This window comes from Pelecanus crispus, chromosome 1 (assembly GCF_030463565.1).
Source record: "Pelecanus crispus isolate bPelCri1 chromosome 1, bPelCri1.pri, whole genome shotgun sequence".
NCBI lineage: Eukaryota > Metazoa > Chordata > Aves > Pelecaniformes > Pelecanidae > Pelecanus > Pelecanus crispus.
Genome location: NC_134643.1, coordinates 99,952,795 through 99,969,705, shown reverse-complemented (window position 1 = coordinate 99,969,705; position 16,911 = coordinate 99,952,795). Strand labels below are relative to the sequence as shown.

The 16,911-nt window shown below is 45.0% G+C and overlaps 1 protein-coding gene across 1 annotated transcript in view; it reads right to left on the bottom strand.

The window, feature by feature from the left end:
* The window catches only part of ADGRG7 (adhesion G protein-coupled receptor G7), a 30,951-nt gene extending 16,836 nt beyond the window's left edge, over positions 1–14,115 (bottom strand). Inside the window, 3 exon segments of the mRNA XM_075711164.1 lie at positions 5,290–5,397; positions 9,159–9,286; positions 14,015–14,115. Coding sequence (XP_075567279.1) covers positions 5,290–5,397; positions 9,159–9,286; positions 14,015–14,115 — 337 coding nt within the window.
* Positions 14,116–16,911: the final 2,796 nt, after the last annotated feature.

The following is a 16,911-nucleotide window of genomic DNA, read 5'->3' as shown; positions in this document are numbered from 1 at the left end:
AATAAAAGCAGTTGGGTAAATCTTGTCTAAACCCAAGCTGCTGGTGATATTTATGAAGTCACTGAAACCCTAAAAGCTCATTCTTTTTGCCATCTCTCCTATTTTCACTGTCTTGGTCCTAGAAAATTTGTGAAAGATTGTAAAGCTTCATTTCCAGAGTCCTGTTACCCAGGTGGAAATCAGATTTTGTAACCTAATGCCACAGAATGCAGCAGGGGGAAAAGAAATACACATTTGCCCCAAATGGGGTTTGGACAATTAATGGGGGACGGTCCTTTGGTGACTCTGAACCATGACGGGTCAGATGCGGCTTCTGGTGCAGGAAGTTGCTGCCCTGCTGCCTGCTGGAACAGGACGGGGTCACCACCTCAAACCCCATGCCTTTTCTGGTACTGGCTATGTCTAAAGGCAGGATGATGAGCTCAGCGGACCCGTGGCCTGACCCAGTATGGCAGCCTATTGCATTCTCACGTCATACCATACCGTTATAACTTAACACAAATTTGTCTTGCAATGCTGCAAACACTTGAAAAAAATTACTGCAGCACGTAGGCAGAAAATTTTTGCCTAGTCTTAGGACTCACAACATCCTGGTTTTGCCAACTTTTGCTAATTTAGACCACATTTCAGCTGACTGTGTCCTACTAGTAGCACTGGGTCAAAGAACCATACTTGTGGTGGGGGTCCTGAGGGGGGCTCAGGAGACCTGAAGGGTTCTCTGGTGTTCTGGCATGGGTTGCCAATTCACATAGCTTTCTGTGGGTCTTGTTTCCTACAGGGTCTCAGTTTCCCATGACACAAGGATACTTTCCTTCTATAGAAATGGTTATGAACAAATAAGGATGCATGACTCTGCAAAGATTAAGTCTGCCTTATAGCACCATACCTGAACCTCGCTTGCCAGGAGGTAATTAACAGGGCGAGGTGTCTCAAAAATGTGAGGTGGCAGGTACCTCTGGAGGGCATCTAGGCCAGAGGCTCCACATCCTCACTGGGAAACAACATGTTCCAGTGGCACGCTACCTTTCTAACCAAAACATTTCTCTTCATGCTCAATCTCAGCCTCTCAAACTGCAATTTATGACTGCTGCCCCTTGCTTCACCTTCTGGTGCAACTGAGAAGAGTTTGGATTCAATGGTCTTTGCAACTCCCACTCCGTTAGCTGGAGGCTGCTCTTAGCTCTGCCCTCAGCCTCCTCTGCACCACACTGAACAAGCCCAGCTCCCTCAAATGCTCCCCGTCAGCCACCTGCCCTAGGCCCCTCACCATCCCCACTGCATCCTGCTGGACCCTCTCCAGTTTCTCCAGGTCTTTTTAGCCTGGCGTGCAGGCGGCGAAGCTAAGCACCTATTTCCCAGTGTGGCCTCACCAGTGCCAGGAAGGGGAGAGTAATAGTGTCCATCAACCTGTCTCCCTTCGCATAGCACAGCTGCTCTGCCTTGTTTGCAATGAACACACGCTGTTGTCTCATATTGAACTTGGCGTCCACCATCACTCCCAGATACTTTCCAGCAAGTTTCTGGTCTGTACCAATGTTCCTGGCATGGACATCAGCACTTGTCCTTGTTGGACACTGTGAGGTTTCTGTTGGCGTGATCCTCAGGCTTCTCAAGGCTCTTCTGCATTGCAGCTCTACCATTAACTGTGTCAACAATACCTCCGCCCCACCCCAAGTTTAGTATTGTCTGCAGATTTGCTGAAAGGACATGACGTGTCGCCATTCATGTCGACAAATGTCTTTGATGAAGACATTAAATGATACTGGCCCTAGTATCAACCAGCAGGTTACTCTACTTTTACAATAGTCCAATCAAGTCACTGATCGCTACACTTTGAGCTTGGCTGTTGAGTTAATTTTCAACCCAGCTGACAGTTCATTCACCCAACCAGTACATATTCACCTACCAAACGAGAATGCTGAGGGAGATGATGTCAAAGGCATCTCTAAAATCAAGGTATATTACATCTGTTGCTCTTCTGTTGTCTACATAGCCAGTTATTTCATACAGAAGGCAGGCAGGTTGGTCAGACATGATTTGCCCTTTGTAAATCCATGCTGTTCCTGATTATCTTCTTGTCTTGGAAATAGACTCCAAGAGGATATGCTCCATAATCCTTCTAGGGCCTGAGGTAAGCCTGACTGGCTTATGGCTCCCCCAGTCCTCCTTCTTGCCTTTCTTAAAGGTGGGCATAATGTTGGCCTTTTTTCAGTTCTCTGTGGTCTCCCTTGATCACCATAGGTGACAGATAGCAGCCCCGCACTGACATCAGCCACGTCTTTCCGCAGTCTTGAATGAAACCTGTCTAGACCCATCGATTTGAATACTTTTGTGGTGATCCTGCCTTCCTTCTGACAGACGAAAGCCAAGAATCAGTTGCTGCATTCATGCATGAATACATATGCTTTCATACATGAATACCTATCCAAGCTTTATTTTTTCTTTCTAGTTATTCAAGCCTTGATCTGAAAGGGTTCTGGGTTGGTTTATATACATATCTATACTACTTGGTTTTGGACTAACAAAAGAGAGTCCATTTGAAATAAAATTGTTTGGTGCTTTTTTCCCCACTGAGGCAAATCTCAAATTATTGCAAATATTCTGACTTCAGTAGAATTGCTCCACAGTTTAAAAAAACAAACAAACAAACCACAAGTAGGAGGAAAACCAGGCCTTTTGTCATGATCTGTGAAGGAAAGTAGCCATGACATAATTTACAAAAGGAAAGAAATACGAGCCAAGTGGAAATTTTCCATCACCAGTGGAACAAAAGCAATTGGTTTACAAAAGTTGTCTACCCTATATGCCCTGCTCTATCCTGCTGGCAATAAACCAGATCACCTCCTCTATACCCCCAACACCCAACTGCACTTCCTTCCAGCTTCCCCAACACCTTTAGCACTACGTTCCCACATTCTTTATGCCCCATCATGCTTCAGCCCCCCCACCTCTGTGTCCTACATCCATCTTTAGATTCCCAATACATAAAATATACATCTTTATTTTGTTAGCTGGTGGAGAGGAGACAAATGTCATGGGTAGTTTAGAACTATGCATCTTAGTGGCTAGACTGGATTGACTGGCCACGTGGCCCCCACCTCCTAACTGCTGGCATGAGTCTACTTGCCTTTTTCTCAGTGAGGTATTTGCAGGGTTGGTTTTCTGTACCCAACTATTGATATGTGCAAAACTCATAGGATCTCAAGACCTTTAAGACCTGTAACTGTCTAGTGAATTTAGTTGAAACTGGTCAGAAAGTTAAAGTTGCCAAGAAGACGGAACAACAGACAGATAAGCAGTATAAGCATTCCTCAGGAGAACAGAGTAAAATTCAGATTTTGTAAATGCAATAAAGTTTGTTATTATTTCAAGTTAATGATGCCTGTCCAAACATTCTTACCTCATGTATTTTAATAACTGCAGTTATTAAAATCTATTCTTAAGGCAATTCACAGCAAATCAAATACAGAATACCAGAGGAGTGAACGCAGGGAGTTACACAGTCATCATAATGGTTTATTTCCAGTACTGAAATCCCAGCCATGATTTTTTTTTTTAAGCCAACTTCTCTGAAAAATTTTGCCCAAATGTTCCAGTCCATCATGAACTCATCCAAACTGTCATTCTCTGTTGGATGTGCTGCCCATCCCGTCATAAGGGAAATGACATGGGAGACCTGAAGTTTCCATCTACCTAGCAGCCTTCACCAAGAATATTTTCCTGGATAAGCTGCAGATATTTTGACATCCTTCTGACCAAGCGTGTGAGTTCATTTGACAAAGGCACAGCTGACACATGACAGTGTATCCGAGTGTCACACTGGCCACAGTGTGGGTTGTTGGGTTGGAAAGTGTGAACTGAGGAACTTACCAGCTCTGGAGATACTACAGCTTGGTGAGCTGGCACCCTCCCAACATCAGCTGGGAACACGCGCTCCAGTTACAGCCATGCAGAGATGCCATGCTGTGGCAGAGGGGACTGAAACGGGAGTCAACCAGGCTGGTACTATGCAAGGTGTAGGAAATTTGGGAAAAAATTGGGGAAAATCAGTTTAATTTATTACCAGTCAAATCGGAGTAGAATAATAAGAAATAAAAACTAAATCTTAAAACACCTTCCCCCCCCGCCCCCTTCTTCCCAGGCTCATCTTCACTCCTGATTTTCTCTACCTCCTCCCCCCAAGCGGTGCAGGGGGATGGGGAATGGGGGTTGTGGTCAGTTCATCGCTTGTCATCTCTGCTGCTCCTTCCTCCTCAGGAGAGGACTCCTCACACTCTTCCCCTGCTCCAGCGTGGGGTCCCTCCCACGGGATGCAGTCCCTCAGGAGCAGACTGCTCCAGTGTGGATCCCCTCCACGGGGTCACAAGTGCTGCCAGCAAACCTGCTCCAGCCTGGGCTCCTCTCTCTCCACGGGGCCACAGGTCCTGCCAGGAGCCTGCTCCAGTGCAGGCTTGCCATGGGGTCACAGCCTCCTTTGGGCACATCCCCCTGCTCCGGCGTGGGGCCCTCCCCGGGCTGCAGGTGGATATCTGCTCCCCCGTGGGCCTCCATGGGTGCAGGGGCACAGCTGCCTCAGCAGGGGCTGCACCAGGGGCTGCAGGGGAATCTCTGCTCCGGTGCCTGGAGCACCTCCTCCCCCTCCTTCTTCACTGACCTTGGTGTCTGCAGAGTCGTTCCTCTCACATATTCTCACTCCTCTCTCTGGCTGCAGTTTGTGTCCCCAGCTGTTTTTTTTCCCCCACTTCTTAAATATGTTATCACAGAGGTGCTACCACTGTTGCTTATGGCCTCAGCCTTGGCCAGCAGTGGGTCTGTCTTGGAGTCACCTGGAATTGGCTCTATCGGACACAGGGGAAGCTTCTGGCAGCTTCTCACAGAAGCCACCCCTGTAGCCTCTCTGCTACCAAAACCTTGCCACGCAAACCCAATACATGTCCTTTAAACACTGGCAGATCCAGACACAGCAATACTGGCCACTGAGGTCTGAATCAGGTTTTCAAGTCACTGTGATCTTCAAACAAAGGAATTCAAACAAAGGCCAAATTGGCTAGAAATGGGCCACAGACAGTTGAAACCTGTAATGTCTTCCCCAGATATATTACTCATTTGAAAGAGTGACAGAAGTGGGTGAAGGATACAGCCTCACCTAGCAAGAAGAGCCACATCACTGCTTGTGGATCCAACCCTGCTGAGCAGGTCTCGGTGGTGGTGGGAAGATCAACAGCCTCCCAAAGCAGAGGGGTTCCCAGAAATAACGCCAGCTGCCCATGCTGCCTGGCTTGTGCTGACCTATCTCACAAAGAGATCCCACCCACTCCTCTGGGCACGCGCAGGCTCCATCCCGACAGACATCATCGTTGAGGCAGAAGCACAGAGGTACCACAGATTCTGTAGTGTCTGTGTAAATAAGGAATATATATATATATTCATTAATATGTATGTAAAAACACATATCTATCTAACTTGATGAAGGAAAGAAACAAACATGATTTATTTGAAGCTTCAACTAAAATATATTCAACTAAAAATATGTGACCCACAGACTTGCCTGTGTACTCAGTCACTGGTCCCTCCTTGCCCCTAAAGCCAATGGTGTGAATGTGGGGTCAAAGCTTTCAAACTTGAATTTGTGGTTCCACAACGAGGTAGGTGGGAACGGTTTTGTGCACCTGCTGGACAAGCAGGAGCGATGGTGTTGGCCTCCAGGCTGCCAAAAGCTCAAGCTGCTGAACCCATGAAAAGCCCAAATTACTTCTGCAGGATTTCACAGGAGCAAGAAGGCAAAACAGGGCCACAGATTCCCAGTGCTGACAGACCCAGAATGGTAACAAAGACATGCATAGTCATACATCCAAGAATCAGACGGAGATACTCTGATTTAAGACAGGCATTGTAGGCTAAAGCAGATAAAAACCCATGCCCCAATCTCAGCCATAGCAGCTATCCACACTCCAGGGTGGGTGCCAATTTTTATTCTGTCTTTTGGCAGAAATAGTGGGTTTTGTTTGAAGCAGTCGTTGCACAGGCTGCCACAGCTTCAGAAAGCAAAAAAGGACAGTATAAGCAATAGCAGAGAAATTGCAGATCTTAGAAATTTCTGAATATACCATGGTATTTGCTGTGTTCAGCAACATTTTTAAAAGTTTCTTTAAAAAGACACTGGCAAATCTTGAATGGTTAAGGGGTATTCTGTAGCAGAAATTGCAACAGGGAAGGGGTTGGTGGACCTCAGGCTCTGAAAGACGGGTCCAAGACCTGGGGGATCTCCATGGACCATGGCTTCCTCACAATCTCACCTGGTCCCTAAGTGAAGGATGGAGCTGGAATCCCTTCCCGTAAGGTTCGTGGCGGAAATTGCGCACCTGTGCACTGGGTGCGGTGTATGCCTTGAAATAATGCAGAAAACTGGAGTTGAGGACTGCCATTTGATCTGACATTTTAGTGCCTGTGTTTTGAGACACTGGCAAATAGAGTAAAGCCAGAAAATTCAAAAGCAAACAGTGCTGTCTGGAACATAAGTGCTATTGTACATTTCTAATGTTCTCGCTGAACTAAAAAGATTGCCTAAGTTCTTACTCTTTAATGGGATTCAAATAACTGGAAGATTACTGCAAACTATAGGGGATGTGCCACGTGGTGGGGGTAATTCTGTTCTTGGCACGCATCTCTCGGCTTTTGCTCATGTTGTTGCTATTTAGCATTTGCGTTTCAGGCTGTCTCAGCTACATTACAGCCAGATGTCTATGATGATAGCGGAATAACATCTATGTGTCACTAGGTGATGTCTCCGCTAGCCATCAGCTTTTCAAAACACAGTCTCTCCTTTGGAAATCTTACAGAAAGGAAAGGAAAACTCCTCCAGCAATGGGGATCTGAGTGGCCCAAGCTAAGGAGCTGCGGAGAACGGCTATACCTGGGGGAGCTGGGTGCCTGGTTGGGCGGCTGCTGCCCCATTGCCCAGCAGCTCCACGGGTTGTGGCACACGCATGTGGCACACGGGGCTGTGTGGCAGAGGAGTGACACCGGGGCTCAGCCACTTGCTTTGGATTGGGAGCCGGGGAACGGACAAAATACTGGGGAACCTGCAGCACAGCTCCAAGCCTCTGCCTTGCTTGGTGAACACGTGCCCGAAGCAGCCAGGCAGAAGGGGACACAGCAGGGTAATCTGGCACCGAGGATCCCAAAACCACAGAGGGAGCAGCACTGCCCTGCAAATGCACAGGCGTGGGGCTGCCTGCCGAGGAGCAGGGCAAGGGAGCAGCTGGGGCAGCCGCGGGTGGGAGCAGCGGTGGCGGTGCTTCCACAGCCGGGCTTGGGTGTCGGGGTCTGGCTTTGGCACTGTTCATCGCAGGCTGCAAAAGGAGTGTAAGGAAGGGGAAAGGTGAAAAGGAAGACAGGGCTGACACTCCTTTGAAAGCAGTAAAACAGAAAAGCACGAAGCTGTGGGGTAAAATGTCCAACATTTACCCCTGGAGGTGCAGACACAGCTGCCATGCAGCCCACAGAGCAAAGAGCAGGTGCTGGCAAACAGCAGCAGGCTTACCTTTGCCTTTCCCAAAAGAGTCCCTCTGCAGCAACGATGTGACGTTTGCGGGATTTGTTAAAGCTAGTCGAAACTGTGGCTCTATTTAGTGCTTCCTGGTATCCTTTCTTAGCCTACTGTTCAAGGTCTCATGTACCGTTGTAAAGCGGTTTTATTTTGCAGAGGGAAATCTGTGTCTTTTACAAATACAAATTCCTGAGCTGACTAATGCAGTCATGTCTACCCCACACACAGTAACACTCATCAGGCTCCAGTAATTGTGGCATTGGCTTAAAATCATGGGGTTCTTCTGGTTTTATTTTAACATTCAGAAAACATCTTCCTGTTATTTGTCTTTGGCTTTTAAGTTTTGCAGACATTAATCATCTCAAGAATCACACTGATTTTGACTGCATATATTTTTAAACTAAAACTAAAAGTTTCTATGTCTTCATGAACTGTTTTTTTTTTTTAATCAAACATCGTGGGAACTGTTAATGCTAGTACTTTTGGATAAAGTTAAAATAAAGAGGAAACACTACCACTACACACAACAAGCAATGCATCAGATGGGCAAGGAGGTATTCTCCATCCCTGAAGCAGCTGCAGTTTAAATCCAGTTCCTAGCAGCTCATTTGCCTGCAGCTGTGTAAATCCTAGTCATAAGCAGAACAATCCCCAAGTTGCACTGAGAGTTAACTCCCATCTCATCTGGGTTTAGCTCCATCAAGTCAAACAAAGCACTGGTCATATACTTACATTAGGAAAGGTAGATTATACTGATGTATGTTAAATAATTGCTGTTTACTTATGTGCCATTTCTTGGGCTTGGGTATGTTCCCTCCCTACAAACATCTGATAAAACTCTTGAAGTAAATATAACTGAATATAAACTCATATAAACTTTTCCCTAGGCTTCTTGGTCTCCAATCATATCTGATTCCCTGCTGGGCAATTAGCCAGGAGTATCCGATTCTTTCTATGAATTTTGAATATATGTCCATGCATAATTTTGTATCATGTCAATATAGTGAGTATTTTGCTGAGAGGAAACACTGACCAGTTTTCTGGTCCAAGTTTGCGCACAGGAGTGTCCTATGAGGGTGCATTGACCTGATTTTCACGTATAGAACATGCAAACCAATATCTCCGCTATTCTTTCAACAAATTTTTCTATAATGCAAGTTGTAATGAAAACATGAACAGGTGCTATACAGCAGGTTTTGCTGATATGCATGCAAACATATTAACATATGCAAAGCTAAATATTTCCTCTTTAAAACATAATTTACTGGACTAGCTAGAGGTTTGTTTTTGTCTTTTGAAAAATAAATCAGATTTCTATGGAAAGAGTGAGAAAATTGCAAGACATTTCTCAAAGCTCTATCAGAGGCAGAGGAGTTAAAAGGAAAATACTCCAGAGATTGTTTGCCATCCTATTCTGTTTTACAGCAGAATGCAAAGTTTGGGGTACTTCTTTAAACATCAGTGTAAGAAGAAAAAGGTTTCCACCTAAGAAGCGCACAGCATGGATGTAATAATGTTTATCAGCAATCATGTTTAAATACTTAAGGAAAGGAAAAAGAACCCAAAGAGCTCAAATAGAGCTCAGGTGGGGTAGAATTATATTTCTTACCTGTTTTAAACCTGAGGACAAGCTGCCAAATACACAGTGCCCAAAGGGTCACGGGCACTACACAACAGGTAATTCCAACCAATATTCTGTCCCAGTGGATTGAAGATGTTGTGGTGCAGAGTGCTCTGCTATAAAATGTTATTATACATTCATAACCTTGTGATGGATAAACCATTAACTACTTGTCTATTGCTAAAACTCTAACCTTTTCTGTTCCATTTAGGGGAAAAAAAAAATTTGGTGGAGAAGTAGCAGACCATTTTTTCTATCATTTCCCACCCGATAAAACATTTCACATCAAGGTATTAAATGCCATGTCTTCTACTTGCTATAGGAAAATGGCCCAGCTCAGACACCCAGCCACATTTATACTGATAAGGGCTAGATCCTGTTGTTTGAGTGCATGGCACAGCTCAGAGCTATGCCAGTGAACCTCTCTTCCCTCCAAGCAAGGCATCTCCATACATATATATATGTATATATATATTGCCTCCTGGGAACTGACTCTGGTCCTCAAACTAGACCTGCACATAGACTGGGGGGTGCTGACTGGCATGGGCCAAAACCATGCCAGGCAGCGTGCTAGCACCTGAGGGTTTAGTCCTGTTGTGTGGCCTCATTTCGTTTGCTAGCACAGCCATAACCGGCGGGCTCTGCAGTGGGGAGGCCAGGCAGGAGCCAGGGAGGAGGCTGTGGAAGGGTGAGAAGAAGGTCTGTCCTCTGCAGCAATGTTCCTCTTGTGCTGAGAGGAGGTGGAGATGCTGAGTGTATTAGGACTGGCCTAGATCAGGCACTTGGCATGCACTTTCAGGAGAGTAAATGGATTTCCATACTACATGATTTGGACAGGCAGTGCAGAGCCTTGTTGCATCCCCCCCGTGCACCTCCACCACCAAATATGGTCACTCGGCATGCACTGGCACAACTGGGAATAAAGTCTTCAGATTCCCAGGACATCTGATTCATCCCAAAAGGAGTGAGAAAGAAGAAGAAAACAGGTAAAAGGCACAAGTAAAATGTGAAGTGCAAAGAAAAGCTACACCACCAAACCCGCCAAAATCAGCACCTTCTTCTGCATGCTAGTGTGTCTCCCACTGTCAAATTAAAAGCTGAGATGAATATTGCAGTCGAAGTGAAGAGGCAAATAGGGCTATTTAAAGAACTAATTGAAATAAACACTGTCTTTTTTATCATCAGTGATCAGTGAATCTCCTGCATGTGAGTAGGAACAGTACCTTGCTTTTACATGGCTTTCTTCATTAGTGAGGAAAGGAGGTTTGTTTGGCTTTTTTAATTACTGAACCACTTCCACCTCAGTTTTAGAAACAGTGCTCAAAAAACTGATGTGATATGCCAAGGACGTACAGAAATCCAGTCAGAAAAAGGGTTCAGGTTTCTTGGGATGTGGCCCAATGGTCTAGCCACTAGATACTATTGGTACTGCTACTGATACTGCTAGACACTCCTGCTTCTTTCACACCTGACAGGTCATTAAGATTTTTTTTCCTCTTACCAAGAAAAAGGATGAGTAAGTTAAGGTACGCATTTAATCTCCTTTGTGGCAATCTGCAAGACATTAATAAAAATACTCATATTCAAAAAATTGATACAGAAAATACCAAACATCTAATTTTTAGTGATCAAGACACTCTGTATTGAGGAAAGCACCTGAGGACATAGGAAAGACTAAGGAAATGCTGAAATAATTAAGATTACAGTCACAAAAGGGAGCTCCAAAATTGTTAATATGCTTCTTCAGACAGCCAAATGTCTTAACAGTCTGCTCGCAGAGATTTTAGTTGAAGACAGGCTGTGCCACCACACCAGTGGCTGGTAGTGGGACAAACCTCCAGGCAGGACAGGGGTCTTTGCTGTCCCTCTGGGTGCAGCTCTCTCTGGCTGGGGATCTGCCTGCCCGTCTGCGGTAGCTGTTGGGTTACAAGTGTGTCTCTTGTCCTAGATCTTTCCTCTCTCCATGTTATTCTCATTAGCATGGAAAACAGAGAAGGGAAAAGATCCTCAGTGCTGGGATCCGCACAGGGACACGAGGAGGGCGTGGGGGCCGTGGCATGCAGCTGATGGGTGGGAGGGAGTCCGAGGGTGGGAGGAAACAGCCGTCTCCCTGGCACAGAGGGGACATTTGAGCCTTTTAACTCAAAATACCAAACTGCAAATCCCCCCCAGGGGGTTGCACAGGCACTGGCAGGCTTTCTTCATCAGAGGGGCAGAAATGGGGCTCTGTAGGGCAGGGCAGCAGAGGTGCCCCCTTCGCCCGGTGAGAGCAGCCGTGGGTGGCACAGCTCCAGGGCTGGCCCCAGCGAGTATCCCACTGGCCCAGCCATCCCGTGGGCTAGGAAGCATTTGCAGAGTTGCCCGGGCAAGCCCTGGCAGCCTGACAGCTGCGTGGCCCAGCTATCTCACTGCTGTCGAACTGTGAACAACCGCAACGCTCAGCTGGAGAGAAACATCTCCTCCTTGTCCTACTCACAAAGAATGCTCAGTACCCTTGCACGTGTTAATTCTTTACAGCCTCTTGCCACAGGCAGTTAAATGTTTGCTTTTCTCAGGTTAGAAGGGCCAAGAGTTTAAAACTGGGTCTTAGAGACACACAGGAAGATGCCCGTCCCCGCACAGGGCTCGTACAGAGCAAAGTAAAGCCAAGCGTGATTCGGACAGCCTGGATCTTGCACATGGGGAAGCTGAGTCACAGAATAGTTCAGCAACATTAAGTTAAGCTATATCCAATATAGCACCAAGTCTGAGGTTTGCAGTGTTTTAAATGCGTACCCAGCTTCTGAATCACAGGTCTGGGTCTTCTGCTAGTAGAAATGCTGCTAGATGATAGTGGGGACTTTGCATACTTGCAGAGATTTTTTTTTAAATGACAAAGTAGGAAAGAAACAAGAATTCATTCTCATGGTTACTGACATTGCCCTTTCTGTTCCATGGAAATAACATCCCTGCTTCATTCCTTTAGGTAGCTAACATCGTCATGGACGTCTTTGAGTAGCATGTTGTGTTTAGATATATAAAATACTGGGAGTCCAAAACCTTGGGTTGCAAGCCCGGGTTTGCAAATGGAAGACGGTTTGTTAACTGGAAAGTGGGATTGTGAGCAAGAAAAGGTTGCCAGCTTCTAACTTCATACTAATATTTTATATAAACCTTAAAGAAAAAAACCTGGCATAAGGAACCAGATGGCAAAACTAAAACAAATCAATAAATACATCCTAAAGGAGAGTACACGTTTGCTTATGAGAATATTAAACCATGTTTATATGATAGAATAATCAAACTGAAAGAAAACCTTATTACTTGCAAATTTGTATATGTGATGCAGCTGCGGGGAGACAAAACCATTCTTGAGTGACTAGATATGTTTCTCCTGCTTTCCTCCATTTCTTTTAAGCCTTAATTAAAGCCAGAGGTTTCTTATTTCCTTTCTTTTTTGTTTTCAAGCCTGAATAAAGTGCAGTGCCAGCTGTAAACACCATCTTTGACATTTTTTTATGTGTCAGCTGCATCTGGCTTAGTTGGAGTCACAAACCAGTAAAATTCCAGCGAAGCTGTGCAAGCTTTCACTCCTGCCGTCATTCCCATCGGGAGGGGGAAATCAGCATTACTGCTTCTGAGGTTGCCGCACAGGAGCCATAAAAATCCCAGAGTGTGTCTGAGAACCTTGTCCCTGGTAAATAACACTGGAGGCAGACTGGAATGCCATATACCATGAATGCAGCTTCCCCTCCCTTAGTCTTAGAGTGCTGGGAGTGATTCCTACTTGCTTAATTGCTATTCAGTTGTATAGACCTGCAGTCTATTTTCCATTTCTCCTTTCTCCTCCTCAGGGAGGCAATGCCTGGTAACCACAGTGTGTAGACGTAACCATTTCTGCTCCATTTTCATGCCCTTACGGTGATGTTGACCTCTTAGGCACCATCCCCTGCAGAATATGTTGTCATTAAATGGCAGTGGTCTATATGCGAGAGCTTTCTTTCTGAATCAAATTGCAAAGTATGCTGTAATATTTATAATTATGTTTTTCATCTACTTTTTAAAATGTATTTTCATTCTAAGAAGTGTATCAAATATAGAAATCCATGAACTGCAACAAATTACATGGCAAGGTGTTAGAAATTACTGTTCTGAAAAAGACATCTGAGGACTAGTTATGCCTTATTTGACAAATATTACTTTTTACTCCCACATATTTTGAGCAAGCACATATTTTACCTAGAACAGACTTTAAAGGCAAGTGCCCGGCAGTTTTCAGTTCTCTTTCTCCCTTTTAACAGATGTGCTGTTGTTGCGCAGTCCTTGGGAATCAGGTTTGCTTCCACTGCTGCACATGCTAAAGGGCTTTTTGGATAAAAAACTATTCTGGTTTCTTCCACTGACTTCTGTACCAGTAACTCCCACTCCAATTGCTGTAGTTCAGAGGAACTGAACCATGTGGGAGGAGGGCATTAAGGTACCAGATACACCAAAGTTTTCTAGTCCCTCAGTTTTAAGGATGAATGAAGCTGTAGGATTGAAATTCCTTGCTGCCAAATTTAGTCTTAGTTCAAGCTAGGTTTAGATACAAGGAAAAATAAGTATTTATTTACAGATATAGAACAAATACCACAGTTACTAAGCTTTACAGAGACGCAGATAATGTAAATGAGAGGAAGCCACATTTAACCCATTTATCCTCATGACAGAACTTTAATGGGTTCCTTCCCTCCTGGAAGACAAACTCCTCACCTTACCCATGTGTGTGCCTTTATCAGTGGTGCCAAAGGAGTAGACCTCTACAGCACAACCACTCTGCGCACAGGCATTTGGGGACTCTAGTTTTGTACCAGGGATGCAAATACCCATTAGTGCTTGGAGCACAAGAGGCACCATGCTGGAGAGCACTATCGAACTTCGTTTCCCACGAAGGGACTCCAGCTTCCACGCTCTGACTCCTCTCCATGGTGCAAACCGTGGTGCTTAAGTTAGGATGAGCAGGTGAGGGCCAAAGTGCTCTCTTGATCCAGACTAACATGCTAGTGTTAGTGCACCTGGTAGGGTGGTGGGGGACCCAGGAACTGCAGGAGCAGCCTTGCCTTTAAGCTGCCAGCTTGGAGATGCTCTTTTTCCCCCAGGACATCTTGTTCCCTGGTTGTCCAGGGGGTGGTTTCAGCCTCCTTGCCTTTGGGCTACTGACCCCTTTGCAGCCCACTGACAACTTTGAGCAAGCTCTCTTGGGCTCAGGCAATGCCGGCCCAAGACCAGGCTCCCCATACCATGCATGAGTGCCTCCCTCCATGCCTCACCCCAACACCAATGCAACCGTGAGGTCCAGAGTCATCCCCACGGGTGAAAACACCTTCCCATTGTGAGACAAGCTTCTGCCACACACTGAAGCTGGCCTGTCTTACACAGAGCCAATGTCAAAATGTGCATTTTATACTGGTGCCCAAATGGGATGGGGCATGCATCTTGCTACCAGCTTTTCCTTGAGAGTAAGCAGTCGTGCTGGCGATGTAGTTGGGGATAGCTGACCCCAGCCCCAAACCCAGGGGATACAGTGACATTGGTACATTTGATTTTCTAATACAAACTGTTTGATTCCCTAACTGGTTTATTTAAAGCTACTTCTGGATTTTTAAGGCTTCTGACCGGTAGTATTCAGAAATCTTATATGATTCTCTTAGATTCGTGAGCAACTGGATGAACTGGGAAATTAGGAAGTGCTGACTTTCTGTCCCTTACCTGGTCCTGAAAAAATTTATACGTTTTCTTATGTACAGGTAAGTGCATCCCACCCAAAGTTCTCTATAGCTGACAAAAAAACCCCACTCTCTGACAAATATGTAGCAAAGTGGTATCAAATCCATGGAATGACAACAGCAAGCCATAGGACTGTAATCTTTAATGAATAATTAATTTATCCCCAAAATGCAGTCTGAGAGTGGCCAATTTATTTGCTATTTTTTGTCAGGTACAGTCCCTAGTTTTAATTTTAGAAACTAGTGAAAAATATGAAAAGGACAAAATTTGTAATTGCTAACATTTCTTCAAGTATCTCAGTTTTTTCTTTCAGAATGCATTTTCATCTTACGGCAGAAAAAGGTTTTTTTCTTTAAAGGAAAAATGGAGAAAAGTCAAATAAAATCCTAAATATTTTTGTTATTAAGCTTGCCAAAACAGAAATATCCCATTCATTCAGTTCTGTTTGCTTGGCTTGCTGGCTTCCCCATCATGTATGACACAGGAGACCAGATCCAAATCTGGGACCTCCTTTTTCCATAGCATTTGACTTCCGTGGATCTGTGAAGCTCTACTGCCCAGACCTCAAAAAGAGTTGTTTTCACCTGTGTTCTAAATGACAATTAAATAGTAGAACCAAGGGAATTTGACAAGGCAGCGCTGGCCTTTGCTGAATTTGAGTGTAACTTGTTCAAGTGTCTGGGTGGGCTATGAGAGTAACATGCCTATCCCACCCCATCCTTCCCCATAAATGGTTATATTTTCTCCCCTGAAAACATGACAGACATCTTATATGAATAAATCAATTTTATTTAAATAAAATTACAGGCATATCTTGTCTATTATAAACTACCGTATAGTTTTTCAAAGGCACCGATATTTAACAATAATTTAAATTTTCTTCAGAGCAGCTACCTTTTTGAGTGGCGTTTGTAAACTTGTCAGACTTCCTTCCACTCATTCAACTCAAGCAAAATCTGTTGCTAGTGAAATGCCGAAGGTTGTACCTTTTTCATCGTAATAGATACCTTACCGTTCCTGGGCGTTTCTTTTGAACAGTGCTTGAGAAGAACAGGTCAGGTGTTCTGCATAGCAAAACCCCACCCTGAAACAGGGTGTTTCTTTACTCTGTGGCACCAAAAATACATCAGGCACAAAACCCCACTATGACCCTCACTCTGCACGTACTGTAAGTATTAAAAATTAAATCCAAGACACTACTGTTTCTTTGAGGCTTCAGGATCTGTTTGTCCTTGCATTTCTTCAACCTTAATAATGCAATGCCACTTTCTCTTAGGTGAAGAGAGAGTTTTTGTAAGAAGCCTGCCCTACAGTTCTGTGTCACAGAATGCATTAGCCTCCAGACTGGGTCTCTTGAAAGGCACCTTTGCTAAGCGTGGTTGCACCAAAACCAGCAGATGTGTCTGATGGGCTTATTTGTCCAGTTCTCTGATCTTTTACAGGAGATTCACAGCAGGGAGACAAAGGGAGGTACGGGTGATACCTCTCAGCAGGCTGAGTCCTGCTGAGTTTTTCTCCCAAGAAAATGCACAGACCTACAGCCACTGCTGGGCTAATGCCTGCGTGTGGGTAAGCACAGTGCCAGAGCCACCAGGCTGAGGAGGAACAGGAGGAACCGCAGCAGGCAGCCACTTTTCTGGCCATCGCGTTCAAGTACCGGCACTTTTTGTTTCTGAAAAAGCATTTTTTTCAAAAGGAGAGTTTGCTAAGCACCCTCTACATTCACAGCTCACATTACTGAATCCCATGAGGCTCACTTCGTCAACTGATTTTGGCTTATCGCGACAGACGTTTTTAATAATCCCCAAGTTCTCTTTGATACATAACCATCATCTTCACTGCCCAGCACTGCAGAAGCTTTACACTCCAACCATGCTAACATTCTGCCCTCTAAAAATATCCCAACAATTTAGAGACAGGAGTGATGTGGCACAATGGAGGTAAGATTATAGCTGGGTGTAATGACATGCTGCATTTGGCCAATGTATCCCTGCTG